This window comes from Macaca mulatta, chromosome 1, assembly GCF_049350105.2.
Source record: "Macaca mulatta isolate MMU2019108-1 chromosome 1, T2T-MMU8v2.0, whole genome shotgun sequence".
Taxonomy (NCBI): Eukaryota; Metazoa; Chordata; class Mammalia; order Primates; family Cercopithecidae; genus Macaca; species Macaca mulatta.
The window spans coordinates 238,540,082-238,558,397 of NC_133406.1; the positions used below are offsets into that span (position 1 = coordinate 238,540,082).

General features: G+C 53.1%; 1 protein-coding gene and 1 long non-coding RNA gene across 23 annotated transcripts in view; both read right to left on the reverse strand.

Annotated features, from left to right (window-relative positions):
* Nucleotides 1-18,316, reverse strand: part of PRKCZ (protein kinase C zeta) — a 147,615-nt gene that overhangs the window by 42,059 nt on the left and 87,240 nt on the right. For 19 of the 22 annotated variants that reach the window (XM_015133724.3, XM_077979638.1, XM_077979631.1 and 16 more), the window contains 4 exons: nt 18,085-18,170; nt 10,394-10,525; nt 8,617-8,698; nt 888-940 (listed from right to left, as the gene is read on the reverse strand). In XM_015133724.3, coding sequence (XP_014989210.1) covers nt 888-940; nt 8,617-8,698; nt 10,394-10,525; nt 18,085-18,170 — 353 coding nt within the window. Of the gene's footprint in view, nt 1-887; nt 941-8,420; nt 8,699-10,393; nt 10,526-16,996; nt 18,171-18,316 lie in introns of all 22 variants that reach the window. The other 3 variants (XM_077979704.1, XM_077979695.1, XM_077979760.1) reach the window with 2 other exon arrangements.
* Nucleotides 12,179-16,630, reverse strand: LOC144337162 (uncharacterized). The gene is made up of 2 exons (XR_013409861.1): nt 13,840-16,630; nt 12,179-12,375 (listed from the first exon to the last, which is right to left on the reverse strand). It is a non-coding gene; the product is annotated as an uncharacterized LOC144337162 (long non-coding RNA).

Below are 18,316 nucleotides of genomic sequence, written 5' to 3' on the forward strand. Positions count from 1 at the left end.
AATCTCGGCTCACTGCAGCCTCCACCTCCCAAGCTCAGGCGATCCTCCCACCTCAGCCTCCCAAGCAGCTGGGACCACAGGCCCATGCCACCATGCCCAGCTAATTATTTTGTATTTATTTTTGCAGGAATAGGGTTTCACTACGCTGCCCAGGCTGTTCTCAAGCTTCTGGACTCAAGTGATCTGCCCGGCCCAGCCTCCCAAAATGCTGGGATTGGAGGTGTGAGCCACCGTGCCCGGCTTTGGATTCTGCTTTCTAAGTGACCCGGCCTCCCTCCAGACACAGGACGGCCAGGAAGGAGCACGAGTTGTGAGGGTGGTATGTGCCGCTGCTCTGGAAAGGTGTGGGCTTTGCCAGCGCAGCCCTTTCTTGGGTTTTACGAGCAGAGGCTGAGAACACAGCAAGCTCTTCTGTTCCCTTCTCAGGGTTTGTGGTGCAGAGCTGGCCACAGACGCGAGGCTCAGTTGAGCCTCTTCGCTTGAGTTGGGGAAGGACGTGAAAAGGCATTAGAGGGGTTTGCCAGGACGGCCAAATGAGGCAACGAAAGGAAGGCCGTGGTGCAGACACAACTTGATAAAAATTGCAGCTCAAAAGCCAGCCCCTGGGCCACTGTACTGCCTGGGTGGAGAGGATATGGGGCGCGGCTTCCCCCCAGGGTGTGGTCCCCAGACCACCCGCGGGGACAGCTGCCTCCAGGGAATCACCAAGGATGTGCCTGAAATAAGACCCAAGAACAAGGGCTTCTTTCTAGACACCCACACCCGTAAAGATTAGCAACATCCCGGACCGTATATTTCACATCCAGATTTCTGTGACTGCCCCAGAGGCAGGCTCACAGACTTCCAAGAGGACGCTGGAAAGGTAGCGAGCTGCTCCGCAGACTCACCTCAGAGTCGTCTTTAATGCTGTCATGTTTCCGGGATGAGGAAATGTAAGCAACTGGTGAGAGAGGGAGGAAGAGGCGTTACGGTATCGTCAGGAACGCGCTGGGAACACAGCGACCCCGTGGGCCCTGCTCCTCCACCAGGCGACGGTGAAGGGCAACTCTACACAGCAGCCATGTCTGATTCTAGTTTAGAGTCTTTTGAAAATGCAGATTCCTGGGCCCCACTCAGACCTGCCGACTCTTGACCATGGGACCTGGGGATGTACATTTGTGACACACACCCCCAGGGGTCCATCTGCAAATAATTAGTCATCAGATTTTGGTGTCTAGTGAATGGGTGGGTGGGGCAGGAGGGGATGTCTAGTGAAGGGATGGAGGATGACTAGATGGGGGATGAATGGAGGCCTGGATGGAAGACGGACAGATGGAGAGGTCAGTGGACAACAGATGGATGGATAAATGGAGAGGTCAGTGGACAAGAGATGGATAGATGGAGAGGTCAGTGGACAATAGATGGATGAATAGATGGAGAGGTCAGTGGAAAATAGATGGATAGATGGAGAGGTCAGTGGACAACAGATGGAGAGGTCAGCGGAAAATGGATAGATGGAGAGGTCAGTGGACAATAGATGGATAGATGGAGTGGTCAGTGGACAATAGATGGACTGATGGAGAGATCGGTGGACAACAGATAGATGGATGCAGAGGTCAGTGGACAATAGATGGAAAGATGGAGACGTCAGTGGACAATAGATGCATGGGTAGATGGAGAGATCAGTGGACAATAGATGGAGAGGTCAGTGGACAATAGATGGATGGATAGACGGAGAGATCAGTGGACAACAGATAGATGATGGGTGGAGGTCAGTGGACAATAGATAGACGGAAAGACAGAGACGTCAGTGGACAATAGATGGATGGGTAAATGGAGAGGTCAGTGGAAATAGATAGATGGAAAGATGGAGATGTCAGTGGACAATAGATGGATGGGTAGATGGAGAGGTCAGTGGACAACAGATGGATGGAGAGGTCAGTGGACAATAGATGGAAAGATGGAGACGTCAGTGGACAATGGATGGGTAGATGGAGAGGTCAGTGGACAATAGATGGATGGATAGATGGAGAGGTCAGTGGATAATGGATGGATGGAGAGATCAGTGGACAACAGATGGAAAGATGGAGACATCAGTGGACAATAGATGGATGGATAGATGGACAGGTCAGTGGACAATAGATGGATAGATGGAAAGATCAGTGGACAATAGATAGATGGACAGATGGAGAGGTCAGTGGACAACAGATGGATGGATAGATGGAGAGGTCAGTGGACAATAGATAGATCGATAGACACAGAGATCAGTGGACAATAGACAGATGGAAAGATGGAGACGTCAGTGGACAATAGATGGGTAGATGGAGAGGTCAGTGGACAATAGATGGATGGATAGATGGAGAGGTCAGTGGACAAGAGAGAGATGGATGGAGAGGTCAGTGGACAATAGATGGAAAGATGGAGACGTCAGTGGACAACAGATGGACGGATAGATGGAGAGGTCAGTGGACGATAGATGGATAGATGGAGAGGTCAGTGGACAATAGATGGATGGGTAGATGGAGAGGTCAGTGGACAACAGATGGATCGATAGATGGAGAGATCAGTGGAAAATAGATGGATGCAGAGGTCAGTGGACAATAGATAGATGGAAAGATGGAGACGTCAGTGGACAACAGATGGATGGGTAGATGGAGAGGTCAGTGGACAACAGATGGATGGATAGATGGAGAGGTCAATGGACAATAGACGGATGGATGGAGAGGTCAGTCGACAACAGATGGAAAGATGGAGGCGTCAGTGGACAACAGATGGATGGACAGATGGACAGGTCAGTGGATGATGGATCGATGGAGAGATCAGTGGACAATAGATAGATGGACAGATGGAGAGGTCAGTGGACAACAGTTGGATGGATAGATGGAGAGGTCAGTGGATAAGAGATGGATAGATGGAGAGGTCAGTGGACAATAGATGGATGGGTAGATGGAGAGGTCAGTGGACAGCAGATGGATCGATAGATGGAGAGATCAGTGGACAATAGATAGATGGATGCAGAGGTCAGTGGACAATAGATAGATGGAAAGATGGAGACATCAGTGGACAATAGATGGATGGGTAGATGGAGGTCAGTGGACAACAGATGGATGGATAGATGGAGAGGTCAATGGTCAATAGACGGATGGATGGAGAGGTCAGTCAACAACAGATGGAAAGATGGAGGCGTCAGTGGACAACAGATGGACAGATGGACAGGTCAGTGGACGATAGATGGATAGATGGAGAGATCAGTGGACAATAGATGGACAGATGGAGAGGTCAGTGGACAACAGTTGGATGGATAGATGGAGAGGTCAGTGGACAATAGATGGATCGATAGACACAGAGGTCAGTGGACAATAGAAAGATGGAGACGTCAGTGGACAATGGATGGGTAGATAGGTCAGTGGACAATAGATGGATGGATAGATGGAGAGGTCAGTGGACAACAGATGGATGGAGAGGTCAGTGGACAACAGATGGAAAGATGGAGACATCAGTGGACAACAGATGGACCGATAGAGAGGTCAGTGGATGATAGATGGATAGATGGAGAGGTCAGTGGACAATAGATGGATGGATAGATGGAGAGGTCAGTGGACAATAGATGGATGGATAGATGGAGAGGTCAGTGGACAATAGACAGATAGATAGATGGAGAGGTTAGTGGACAATAGATAGATGGATATATGGAGAGGTCAGTGGACAACAGATGAATGGATAGATGGAGAAGTCAGTGGACAATAGATAGATGGATATATGGAGAGGTCAGTGGACAAAAGATGGATCGACAGATGGATATATGGAGAGGTCAGTGGACAACAGATGGATCGATAGATGGAGAAGTCAGTGGACAATAGATAGATGGATGCAGAGGTCAGTGGACAATAGATAGACGGACAGATGGAGAGGTTAGTGGACAATAGTTGGATGGATAGATGGTCAGTGGACAATAGATGGATGGATAGATGGACAGGTCAGTGGACAATAGATAGATGGCCAGATGGAGAGGTCAGTGGACAACAGATAGATGGATAGATGGAGAGGTCAGTGGACAATGGATGGATAGATAGAGAGGTCAGTGGACAACAGTTGGATGGATAGATGGAGAGGTCAGTGGACAATAGATGGAAAGATGGAGACGTAAGTGGACAACAGATGGACAGATAGATGGAGAGGTCAGTGGATGACAGATGGATAGATGGAGACATCAGTGGACAACAGATGGATGGAGAGGTCAGTAGACAATAGACAGATGGACAGATGGAAAGGTCAGTGGACAATGGATGGATAGATGGAGAGGTCAGTGGACAACAGTTGGATGGATAGACGGAGAGATCAGTGGACAATAGATGGATGGATAGATGAAGAAGTCAGTGGATAACAGACAGATGGATAGATGTAGAGGTTAGTGGACAATAGATAGATGGATGAATGGAGAAGTCAGTGGACAATAGACAGAAAGATGGAGACGTCAGTGGACAATGGATGGGTAGATGGAGAGGTCAGTGGACAACAGATAGATGGATGAAGAGGTCAGTGGACAATAGATGGAAAGATGGAGACGTCAGTGGACAACAGATGGATGGATAGAGAGAGAAGTCAGTGGAAAATAGACAGATGGATAGATGGAGAGGTCAGTGGACAATAGTTGGATGGATAGATGGAGAGGTCAGTGGACAACAGATAGATGGATACATGGAGAGGTCAGTGGACAATAGATAGATGGACAGATGGAGAGGTTAGTGGACAATAGCTGGATGGATAGATGGAGAGGTCAGTGGACAATAGATGGATGGATAGATGGAGAGGTCAGTGGACAACAGACAGATGGATAGATGGAGAGGTTAGTGGACAATAGATAGATGGATATATGGAGAGGTCAGTGGACAATAGATGAGTGGACAGATGGAGAGGTCAGTGGACAATAGATAGATGGATATATGGAGAGGTCAGTGGACAACAGATGGATCGATAGATGGAGAAGTCAGTGGACAATAGATAGATGGATGCAGAGGTCAGTGGACAATAGATAAATGGACAGATGGAGACGTTAGTGGACAACAGTTGGATGGATAGATGGAGAGGTCAGTGGACAACAGATGGATGGATAGATGGACAGGTCAGTGGACAATAGATAGATGGATAGATGTAGAGGTTAGTGGACAATAGATAGATGGATGAATGGAGAGGTCAGTGGACAACAGATAGAAAGATGGAGACATCAGTGGACAATGGATGGGTAGATGGAGAGGTCAGTGGACAACAGATGGATGGAGAGGTCAGTGGACAATAGATGGAAAGATGGAGACGTCAGTGGACAATAGATGGATGGATAGATGGAGAGGTCAGTGGACGATAGATGGATAGATGGAGAGGTCAGTGGACAATAGTTGGATGGACAGCTGGAGAGGTCAGTGGACAAGAGATGGATAGATGGAGAGGTCAGTGGACAAGAGATGGATAGATGGAGAGGTCAGTGGACAATAGACGGATATATGGAGAGGTCAGTGGACAATAGATACATGGATAGATGGAGAGGTCAGTGGACAATAGATGGACGAATGGAAGATAGCTGGAGGATGGGTGAGTGGAGGATGGCTGGCTGGCTGGATGATGAGATGGATGGATATAAGATGGATAGGTAGATGGGTGGAAGATAGATAGCTGGAGGATGGGTGGGTGGAGGATGGCTGTCTGGTTGACTAGATGGATGGATGGAGCGTGGATAGATGGATAGGTGGTGGATGGATGGAGAATGGGTGGGTGGAGGATGGCTGGTTGGCTGAGGGCCGGTTGATTGGCCAGGTGGGTGAATGGATGATGTACGGATGTACATCTGTATAGAGGATGGGCGGGTGGGGGACGGCTGGTTGGCTGGATGACTAGATGGATGGATGATGGATGGAGGATGGAGAATGGATGGATGGATGGATGGATGGAGGATGGGTAGTGGAGGATGGCTGGTTGGCTAGATGACTAGATGGATGGATGGAGGATGGAGGATGGATGGATGGATGGGTGGGTGGAGGATGGCTGGCTGGCTGAGGACCGGTTTGTTGGCCAGGTGGGTGAATGGATGATGTATGGATGTATATCTGTATAGAGAATGGGCGGGTGGAGGATGGCTGGTTGGCTGGATGACTAGATGGATGGATGGAAGATGGATAGATGGATGGAGAATGGATGGATGGATGGATGGATGGATGGATGGAGGATGGGCGGGTGGAGGATGGCTGGCTGGCTAGCTGAGGACCAGCTGGTTGGCTAGGTGGGTGAATGGATGACGTACAGATGAATATCTGTATAGAGGATGGGTGGGTGAGGATGGCGGGTTGGCTGACGGCCGGTTGGTTGGCTAGGTGGGTGAATGGATGACGTACAGATGAATATCTATATAGAGGATGGGTGGGTGAGGATGGCGGGTCGGCTGACGGCCGGTTGGTTGGCTAGGTGGGTGAATGGATGACGTACAGATGAATATCTGTATAGAGGATGGGTGGGTGGAGGATGGCGGGTTGGCTGACGGCCGGTTGGTTGGCTAGGTGGGTGAATGGATGATGTATGGATGTATATCTGTATAGAGAATGGGCGGGTGGAGGATGGCTGGTTGGCTGGATGACTAGATGGATGGATGGAAGATGGATGGAGGATGGAGGATGGACAGATGGATGGATGGATGGAGGATGGGCGAGTGGAGGATAGCTGGTTGGCTGGATGACTAGATGGATGGATGGAAGATGGATGGCGGATGGACGGATGGATAGATGGAGGATGGGCGGGTGGAGGATGGCTGGCTGGCTGACCAGCTGGTTGGCTAGGTGGGTGAATGGATGATGTATGGATGTATTTCTGTATAGAGGATGGGTGGGTGGGGGATGGCTGGTTGGTTAGCTGACTAGATGGATGGATGGAGGACGGAGGATGGATGGATGGATGGATGGATGGATGGATGGATGGATGGACGGATGGACGGACGGATGGATGGATGGATGGAGGATGGGTGGGTGGAAGATGGCTTGATAGCTGGCTGGCTGAGGACCAGTTGATTGGCTAGGTGGGTGAACGGATGATGTACGGATGTATATCTGTATAGAGGATGGGCGGGTGGGAGATGGCTGGTTGGCTGGATGACTAGATGGATGGATGGATGGATGGTTGGATGGATGGATGGATGGATGGATGGAGGATGGGTGGGTGGGTGGAGGATGGCTGGCTGGCTGAGGACCGGTTGGTTGGCTAGGTGGGTGAACGGATGATGTACAGATGTATATTTGTATAGAGGATGGGCGGGTAGGAGATGGCTGGTTGGCTGGATGACTAGATGGATGGATGGATGGATGGATGGATGGATGGAGGATGGGTGGGTGGAGGATGGCTGGCTGGCTGAGGACCGGTTGGTTGGCTAGGTGGGTGAACGGATGATGTACGGATGTATATCTGTATAGAGCATGGGCGGGTGGGAGATGGCTGGTTGGCTGGTTGGCTGGATGACTGGATGGATGGATGGATGGATGGATGGATGGATGGATGGATGGAGGATGGGTGGGTGGAGGATGGCTGGCTGGCTGAGGACCGGTTGGTTGGCTAGGTGGGTGAACGGATGATGTACGGATGTATATCTGTATAGAGGATGGGCGGGTGGGAGATGGCTGGTTGGCTGGATGACTAGATGGATGGATGGATGGATGGATAGATGGATGGATGGATGGATGGATGGAGGATGGGTGGGTGGAGGATGGCTGGCTGGCTGAGGACCGGTTGGTTGGCTAGGTGGGTGAACGGATGATGTACGGATGTATATCTGTATAGAGGATGGGTGGGTGGTGGGGCAGGTGGGCAGGCAGTTGTTTGTGAGGCATCTTTTTTGCGTGAGGCACTGTGTGAACTAAGTGCTTTATGTTCTGTGGTCTCGCATCATCCTCCCTGGGCTCCCAGTGAGACAGAACTCACATGCTGCATCAAGTGAAAGTGAGGCTCTCGCATCCTCGTGCAGAGGTGCAGGTGGAGGCTCAGAGCTGGGCTGTAAGTCCAGCTGGTGTTTGAGCTCTCTCTCTGAATGCTTCTTAGCAATAAAACAAGTCCTTCCCCATAAACAAAACCTCACAAAAATCTAAGGACCATGCCACTGCCATGCTGTGTGTGCAGCAGCCACCTTGCCAGCCTTTCCCCAGACGGGGTTCAGCTCTGTGCAACAGCCAGATTGTGGGAGGTGCCCGGCCGTGGTGGCTGCTGCACTAAGTGCCTTTGAGAATTCCCGGAGCTGGTTAGAGGAAGAGGCTCTGCACCCCTGGGCTGCCTGGCCGTGGTGGCCGCTGCACTAAGTGCCTTTGAGAATTCCCGGAGCTGGTTAGAGGAAGAGGCTCTGCACCCCTGGGCTGCCACAACAGCGCTTCACGGAGGCATCCCTGCCCAGCAGCCTCCAGGGAGGGCCAGCTAACTCTGCCCATCTCTGCCAGGGATTGAGAAGAGGCCCTGGAGAGCCTCATCCCCAGCCCTGGGGAAGGGTGGCCAGGCTTGAAGACAATGACCCCTGCAGAGCAGATGGGACTGAGAAAGGACTCGTGGCCAGAAGGCAGAGGTGAGCAGGGTGAGATGATGCCCAGGCTCCACCCAGCTGAAGAAAGCAGTGCCTACTTCCATCTGTCTCCTCGGAAGGAAGGTCGGCGTCCTCGTTCTTGTCATCTACTGGAGGCTCTTGGGAAGGCATGACAGAATCCTGCCGGAGAGACGGAGAGATGGCAGCATGACCAAGTGCTGGAGCAGGTGTTACAAGGTAGCTTCTGTAAACACTTCGTGACTTTTTTTTAATTAAAAACATTTTTTTTTTATAGACAGGGTCACACTCTGTCATCATCCAGGCTGGAGGGCAGTGGCATGATCACGGTTCACTGCAGCTTCAACCTCCTGAGCTCAAGCAAAATCCTCCCACCTCAGCTTCCAGAGCAGCTAGCACGACAGGTGCGCACCACCACACCTGGCTAGTTTTTGAATTTTTTGTAGAGATGGGGTCTCACCATATTGCCCAGGTTGGTCTTGAACTCCTGGCCTCAAGTGATGCTCCCACAGTGTTGGGATTACAGGCGTGAGCCTCTGCACCTGGCCACTTCAAGACTATCTATGATTCACATATTTACACATTACAATGGTTATATTGTAATATAGTATATAAAAATCTAATTATGCTATTGTACCAAATAAAGAACATAAACACTACCTATGATTCTGGAGACAAAGGTGGCCACTCAGTACTGTAGGCCAAGTGCTGTCTACAATGGGATCTTTTGCACAATGCTTGGTCATCTCTCCTGTCCCAAAGCTGCATCCTGGCAGGAACCAAACATCAGGGGGCCATTCTAAGGGCCTCTGGGTTCCGCCTGCAGGTGCATCATAATGGAGTCACCCGTACTGGCGGTCAGTTGGGTGGCAGCCTCTGGCCTCCCTCTGCCTCTAGCTGACCACATTTCTGGGGCTGGTCTCATTTGCTTATGCTAAAGTGGACCCATGGGGTCAAAGGGCATTACAGGCTTTTTGGCAGATGCAGCTGAAGGACCTCTGGAAGGACTATGCCAATGCATGCACCAGCCTGCGTGGCCCCCCATCCCTGTGCCTGGTGATCCTGGGGTGACACCCTGATCCAGACTCTGTCTTTATCCTGTAATAGAGGAGAGGGCACGTCGTCCCTACAGGCACCTTTCCTCCCATGCCACGGCAAGATGCAGATGAGCCACCCTCCCCAGACACACCCACCGCACACTGCAGTGGGGCCCAGGGAGCTGAATGTTCAGTCCAGGCCTCGCCCCCGTGGTTCAGTGAGATGCAGGGGGCCATGCGGAAATGCCAGAGGCAGCCTTCAATAAGGAAAAGTCAACAAGGCCCCAAAAGGCCTTGTTGTGGGAGGTACCCACAACACCTCCCAAGTGTGGGAGGATGCTTCAAGTCCAAGCACTCGGGGACGGCAGAGGGAAGGTGCCGCCCTCATCACAGGCTGGGCATGGCTTCCCAGGGAGGATTCCCGAGAAAGGCTCCAGATGTCCGGAGCCTCAGCATGCCCAATGCTACTGAGGTCAGACCTGGCTTTCACCTCCACAGTCCCGAAGAGCTGGTTCAGGACTGGAGTATGAATGAACCTTACCCCCGCCCCACTGAGCAGAGCATGCCAGGTCCTACCTGAGACTGTCACCTGAGCCTCATGCCACAATGAGCAGAGCGTGCCAGGGGCTCGTGGGGGCTCAGGAAGACGGGTCCTACCCGAGACTGCTGCCTGAGTCTCACGCTGCAGCCCAGAGGTAGGACAGCACCACGGCCCCTCTTGAAGAACCCAGGGTCACCAAGGTCTGCTTGGACAATGGGCTGGCAGCCATGCCCCGGCCCCGCCCATGCTCCCTAGGGCCCACCCAGCCCTGCAACTCACCATATGCTTCCTGCAGGTCAGCGGGACGAGGCCGTGGCAGCGCTTATGGACCAGCAGTTTGCAGTTGATGCACCTGTAGCCTTGCCTCGCGAGGCCCCATATCCTCTCGCTGCACTGACCGCAGTACGCTCTCTGTAGACGGGAACAGAGCATCAGGCCCAGGCCACGTTGAGGGGCCAGCGGAGAGGGCAGGCAGAGCCTTCCACACCTGTACCTTCTCAAAAGAGGACACTGAGCCAGGCAACAGGTGGCCCCGGCACCTTGTCCCTTCCGGGCACCAGGCTTGCCCAAGCTCGGCAGCTTCCTCTTGGGTCCACCCCAAGGTTGGGGGAACCAACAGCCCCAAGGAGAGGCCTGGAACCCTGTTCTGCATGAGAGAACACAGGGGAGGCCCCATCGGGCAGGGGAGACGAGGCGCTGCTTCAGGCAAGGCCCCCTGGTTTGCAGGGGCTGGGGGGCTGCAGCTCCTGCTGGGCTCTGCGTAGGGCAGCCTGGGGTCCTGTCTAGGGCTGAGCAGAGTGTAGGGCACCCCCTGCCTGATCTTCATTCAAACAGAACCTCCTCCCGACAGCCTCAGAGAAGGTGAACTCGGACCACAAACATCTCGAACTACTACACCACAGCCTGCAATTATCTTAGTATTCTTTGCTCAGTATTTTTCAAGATTTTAAATGATCCTTCTTTATTCTTCATGGTTCTGAACAATTCGAAAATGATGGTAATTATCAGTTTGTTTGGCAACGTTTTCACGAGCGTTTAAATGTTACGAAAGGCATAACTATGAATGTTGCCGGGACCTGCTTGGACATTTTCTGCCTTGCCCAAGTGCCCGAAGGGTTCCTGGGAGCAAATCATCTACACTGTCACCGCGTGCCCAGAGTCTCCCGTTTAGATTCTTTCCAGACATAACCCTTTCATATGCTTTTTCCTCTTTTACCATTTTTCACGAATTTCCTTCCTATTACAGAGTGTCACCTCACACCCAGTGAAGAGGAAATACAGTGTACTGTGAACGGCATGAACTGAATTCACGTGAGGAAACGGGACCCTCAGCACGTGTGGGCACCAGGTGCATCTGAGCAAACGGGGCTCACACCCCCTACAAGACTCTCCTGCTCATCAGAAAGAGCCTGCTTGGGGCGCCAGGGCCCGGGGACTCTTCCCCCGCCCACAGCCCGCTTGTTTGGGTGGGGACAGATAACCAGCACCTAGGACAGTGCCCAGCACACAGCGCCCAGCACACAGCGGGCATCAGGTAAGAAAACACACGGGCATCATCGCTTTCAACTTCCGTAACAGGAAAAAGGAGCTGACTCCGCATCCTCTGCACAGGCTACCTACATCAGCCTGGCCGTGACAGAGCCAAACCAGGCCCGTGGGCTCTATCCGAAGGAGGGATGGGTGGGAGGGGGCATCCCACCCGAGACCTCTGACTCGGGGCCAAGCTAGCTTAACGCCGGCACCAGGAGTTTTGCCCCGTTGGATGTGTGGACCCTGGAGTTAAAGGAGTTGCTTTGGCTGCTGAATGTGTGGACCCTGGAGTCAAAGGAGGCAGGCTCTGCCTCCTAGGTTCAAGTGATTCTCCTGTCTCAGTCTCTTGAGTAGCTGGGATTGTAGGTGCCTGCCACCACGTCTGCCTAATTTTTTATTTTTAGTAGAGACAAAGTTTCACAAAGTTGGCCAGGCTGGTCTCGAACTCCTGACCTCAGGTGATCTGCCCACTCCAGCCTCCCAAAGTGCTGGGATTACAGGCATGAGCTACCGCACCAGGCCTCCCTGCTCATATTTTCTTTTTTTTTGAGATGGAGTCTTGATCTGTTGCCCAGGCTGCAGTACAGTGGCATGATCCTGGCTCACTGAAACCTCCAGGTCCCTGGTTCAAGCTATTCCCCTGCCTCAGCCTCCCCAATAGCTGGGATTGCAGGCACCCATCACTATGCCCGGCTAAATTTTGTTGTATTTTTAGATGAGATGGGATTTCACTATGTTGACCAGGCTGGTCTCGAACTCCTGACCTCAGGCAATCTGCCTGCCTCAGCCTCCCAAAGTGCTGGGATTACATGTGTGAGTCATCACGCCCGGTCTCCTGCTCGTATTTTCAATGACCCATTGTCATGTTTTGGACCCTTACCTATTCTGATGGTTGGAGCCCGTTTGGGCTTTTACCAGCTTGGGCTCAGGATATCCTGCTTCCCACCATGTTTTGTGGTTTTCGATTGCGAGCTCAAATGCCTGATTCATTTATCGGCGGGAATTCTTTGAGGCTGGCTTGAAGGGGAATTGCGTTGGCCTCTGCCAGTCACCTGGGGGCACTGCTTGGACCAAACCTGACAGGCACTGCTGCTCCTGGGTGGCATCTTCTGATATCCCTTCCCCACCTTCACTCTATAGCCTCTTCTCCAGGGACCCAAGTGGTCACTCCTCTGTCCACTCATGATAAAGGCCAAAGTCTTGGGCTGTCCACCCAGCTGTCCCTGTGGCTCTCGTGCCCTGTGTGCCACCAGCAGAGGGCTCTCCAGCAGGCACCACTCAGAGACATGGCCTGCCATGGTTTATACTCCACATGGTAGAGTGGGTTGTTCACAGCAAAGGGAGTGGCAAACTCCAGACACGATTCCCACTCTTGCTTGTAAAAATAATGCTGAGCTGATCTTCTCCATACACAAACCTCCGAATGACGGGTGATTTCTTTTGAAGAGAGGCAGGATGAGAACATCGCTGCACATTTCCTGCGTGATTTCCAGACAGTAGGGTCCGTGTCTGCCCCACATCCCCAGGGTTGGCAGACCCCATGACAGCAACCCTGGGCTTTAATTACCTTTTTGTTGTTTTGTTTTTGTTTTTTGTTGTTTTGAGGTGGAGTCCTGCTCTGTCGCCCAGGCTGGAGTGCAGTGGTGCAATCTCGGCTCACTGCAACCTCTGCCTCCCGGGTTCAAGCAATTCTCTGCACAAGAACCCACCCCAACGCCCAGATAATTTTTTTGTATTTTTAGTAGAGATGGGGTTTCACCAACTTGGCCAGGCTGGTCTTTTTTTTTTTTTTTTTTTTTTTTGAGACGGAGTCTTGCTCTGTCACCCAGGCTGGAGTGCAGTAGCTGGATCTCAAATCACTGCAAGCTCCGCCTCCCGGGTTCCCGCCATTCTCCTGCCTCAGCCTCCCGAGTAGCTGGGACTACAGGCACCTGCCACCTCGCGCGGCTAGTTTTTTGTATTTTCTAGTAGAGACGGGGTTTCACCGTGTTAGCCAGAATGGTCTCGATCTCCTGACCTCGTGATCCGCCCATCTCGGCCTCCCAAAGTGCTGGGATTACAGGCTTGAGCCACCGTGCCTGGCCAAGGCTGGTCTTGAACTGCTGACCTCGTGATCCACCGGCCTCAGCCTCCCAGAGTGCTGGGATTACAGGCGTGAGCCACCACGCCCGGCTGACTTTAATGACTTTTAACACCTTCGATGTTGACAGAGAAAATGTCTTGTGTTCCCCTGATCACTTGTGGAGGTCATGCTGTCCTCATCTCTAAACAATTACAGTCTTACTTCCTCAACCACTCACACCTGTTCTGTTTCTTGGTCCCAGCATTTACCAAAAGCCTTTGTGTAGGAGCTCTCTAATCCTAAGTGTTAGTTGTCTGGATCTCTTCTGGGTTTTATGTGCTACAAACCCTTTTCCTATATGTTTTTTGCATTTAATCTGGAAACTTAAAAAATCAATCTGTGTGGCTGAGTCTAAAGACCCTCTGGTCCTCACTGCCCAGTTTTTCTCCAGATATCTACACGGCTTCCAGGTTTCTTTTTTTCATTTATTTGAGAAGCAGTCTCACTCTGTCGCCCAGTGGCAAAATCTCGGCTCACCGCAATCCCCGCCTCCTGGGTTCAAGCAATTCTCCTGCCTCAGACTCCCAAGTAGCTGGAATTACAGGCATGCGCCACCACGCCCAGCTAATTTTTGTATTTTTAGTAGAGATGGGGTTTCACCATGTTGGCCAGATGGATCTCGAACTCCTGGCCTCAAGTAATCCACCCATCTCGGCCTCCCCAGGTGCTGGGATTACAGGCGTGAGCCACTGCGCCAGGCCCTGTGATTTTTTTTTAACCTCAATCCACCTGCAATTTACTGTGACGGGAGCCAGCAGGCTGGATTCCTACCCACCTCACCCCCAGTTCCTGGGCTGATAATTAACCAATCGCCTCCTCAGGATTTACTGCAGGATCCGTTCCCTCCTCCTCTACAGGAAGTGCTCAGTCCTGCGGGGCCCAGGGCCAGCTCTGACCCAGCAGTTCTGACCCATTGAGTGGGCTTCCCTATCCCCCCACCCCAAACTGTCCTTCACAGGGGAGGCAGCCCCTCCTCACCTTCTTCTTCAGAACCTTGCTGGCTCTCTCCCTTTGGTTTCCCCCACTGAATGCTTCCTTCTCAAAGTCCAAGGGCAGTCATTTCAAGTGCACATAAAGACTCAGGCAGGGAGCCCAGTCCTGAGCGACTGATGCCCACTCTTTCATCCTTGGTTCACCAACAAAGAGGACGGAAAAGTCTCTCTTCTGATGCCCACTCTTTCATCCTTGGTTCACCAACAAAGAGGACAGAAGTCTCTTCTCCTGGTGCTTGTTCCCCTTTAAGTCTTACTGATTCACACAAAACCAAGTGCTTCCCTCCTGAAATGCCCCTTTTAAGTGACAGTGGAGGCGATCTGAGTGGTCCTGCAATTAACATGAAGTGGGCGCTACACGGAGCGGCTCTGAGGTCTGGGCAGAGAATGTTACGAGCAGACGGCGAGATCAGAGCCTGGGCACAATTAGGTGGGAATTGGACAGGGTGAACTGCAGGCCAGCTGCCCTCCCTGAGCAATCGAGTTGCAGGCTTTCGGGCCACTCTTGCCTTGGCCTCTGTGTTTGTGAAACTGGCTCGTTCACATGCCCAGGAGGGCTGCACTTCCACGGCAGAGTGGAGCTGTAGTGGGTCACCCTGCCACCTGTTCCTCCAGTGTCTGCAGGAAGGAAAGGAAAAGCTTTTGCTCACTGGTGGTGGGGAGGGGAGGGTCGCTTATGGTCTGCACCTGCTATCGGCAAAATGGACTTTTCTCCTAAAAGCTGCACGGTGAGAGGCCAGCACCCTGTGCTGCCTGGAGCCCCGGCCCATGTCGCCGGGTGAGTGGGTTCACTCTGAGCTAATCCGTCATGCAGAATGAGAGAAGAGGCCATGTGGAGACGGAAGCAGAGGTGAGTGGTTCCTCTGTGAACCCAGGAACAAGGCTGCCCACAGCTACCAGCGGCTGCGGGAGAAGGAGGGCGCGACCCTGCGGCACTGTAATGGGTAATAGTAGGCGCCAACTTGACTGGATTGAAGGATGCCTGGAGAACTGGTGAAGTATTGCTTCTGGGTGTGTCTATGAGGGTGCTGCCAGGAGAGTGGCATTTGAGTCAGTGGACTGGGAGGGCAACACCCACTCTCAATGTGGGTGGGCGGCATCCAACTGGCTGCCAGTGTGGCTGGGGCGAAGCAGGCAGAAGCGGGTGGGAGAAGCAGTTTTCCCGGGTCTTCTGGCTTTCATCTTTCTCCCATGCTGGACGCTTCCTGCCAGTTGTCCTGCCCTTGGACATCAGATTCCAGGTTCTTTGGCCTTTAGACTCTGGGAATTATTAGTGGTTTGCTGGGGGCTCTGGAGCCTCTGGCCACAGGCTGAAGTCTGCACTGTCCGCTTCCCTGCTTTTGAGGCTTTTGGACTCGGACTGAGCCACTACTGGCTTCTTTCTTGCCCAGCCTGCAGCCGGCCTATCGTAAGACTTCGCCTTGTGAGCCCGAGGCCAATTGGGAATCAACTCCCTTTCATGTACATGCATCCTATTGGTTCCATCCCTCTGGAGAACCCTGACTCATGAAGACACCTTCGTTTTGGACTTCCAGCCCCAGACTGCGGGAGAGTGAGCTTCTGTGGTTTAAGCCACAGGTTAGTGGTGCTCCGTTCTGCAGCCCCAGAAGGCTCACATCGTGTGTCCTCAGAGAAGGCGGCCAGGGTGGGCTGGGGTGTGGACAGGATCTCTGTGCTGCAACCCTCCCTGGCACCATACTCCACAGATGACCCCAGTGTGGCCACCTCCAGCCACACTTTCCTGAGTCCCAGCCCAGGCCAAACTGCCTATTCACTCACACCCACCTGCCCTAAGCACACAGCCCACAGCCGCCTAGGCTCCCCATGTCCTGGTGTCCCCAACCTCGTCCTCAGGGTCTCCCAGACACTGGCTGGACTCTCCCGTGCCTGCCACATCCTCGGTGCTCGTGGCATCTCTGCACTGACCTCCCAGGGAGTATGAACAAATGCCTCCTCCTCCAGGAAGTCCTCTGGGATCTCCAGGCAACGTCCAGGTCTTCCTAGCACCGGCCTACTGATCTCCTGGAGCCTAGTTCCCTCCACACCCCTCTCTTCAGTCACTCAGGAGCTTGTCCTGCATCCCCACCTGTGTCAGCCCCACGAGGAATGGGAGTCCAGACCCATTCTTGCCACATGACGGACTGAGCACACGCGGGGGCGGGAGGAGTGGCTGACATGCACAGAACTTCTTGATGGTCTAGAGAGCAGACCACAGGAGTAGAAGGAGGGGCAGGTGACCTGAGGTCGCTCCAGGAGATGGAGGAGCCGGACGTCCAGCAGAGGTTGACACGTGAGGCCACGTGGCAGGTGGGTGTGGAACGCAAAGGTAGCTCCAGGGCCACTGCTCCTGATGACGAGGCAGCCTCCACGCAGCTCTCTCACAGTGACACACGTCCATGAACCCCCTGCCACCGTGCAGTCATCGTACTGGCTTTACAGGGAGGGAACCGAGGTACAGAAAGGGTGGTACAGAGGCAGAGAGAGCAGAGGGGCTGGGACTGAACCAGCACGGAGTGGCCTTGGGTGTCCCATCATGCTGGAGATGGCTGCTGGAGGCCACCTGTCATGGGGACAGACTGCAAGAAGCACGGGGCTGGCCAGGCAATAGCATGTGACAGGCCGTCAGGGGCTCTGTATGGAGGCCCGCAGAGGGAACAGGCCCTCTATGCTTCTACCCACCCCCAAGACACTCCCTGTGTGGGACAAACTCCAGGGCCACCAAGGCACCCCAGACACCTCCCCTTCCACTGTGAAATACAACAATTACAAAAGCATCTGAATCACCCATTTTGTAAGAATTAGAAAAGCACCACAAAGAGAAACAAGGGAAGTAAGCTAAGTGTCCTCTGGAAAGGGCCCCCCCCATGGGTGGACGTTGGAAAGACAGAGACCCAAGTAGGGATGGGGCTGAAGGAGCTTCCGGGGTTCACGGAGACTCTTGCAGCCAATAGGAACACTGTGTACAGCTAAAAACACACACCCTGGCACTACATGCGGAATGCGGCCGCTCCACTCTGGATGCAGGCAGGCTGGGGCCTCAGGCCAGCGAACCCTGAGCCTTGATAAAAGTCACGCAGCCAGGCAGACACAGACAGCATTCACTGGGCAGCCACCACACGGGGAAAGGCCCGGAGGGCACTTCCCGCCTCAGACAGCCCTAGTCAAAGCCTCATCCCCGCACCAGTGAAAGCATTTCTGTGACCCTGCCCTCGGGCGCCAAAAAGAGCCGAGCCTGGGCTCCGCAGGACGTGCCTTCCCTCCTCTCTCTCTGCTTTTAAAAGTAACAAAGGGCCCCTTGAGGGACTAGTCCCGAGGGGGCCACTCACCCTGTTAAAGCGCTTGGCTTGGAAGAGATGGCCGTTGGCACGGTACAGCTTCCTCCATCTTCTGGCTCCCCGGCGGTAGATGGATTCTGGAAAGGACAGGAGAAAGGCGTAAAGAAACAGAGTGGCAGCCACGAGTCCACGCAGGGTGCAGCTGCGACAGGCCACTCCCGTCCAGGTGGTGGTGGCTGCAGCGTCCTCCCAGGCAGGGAAGGTAGGGCTGGAATGACAGCCT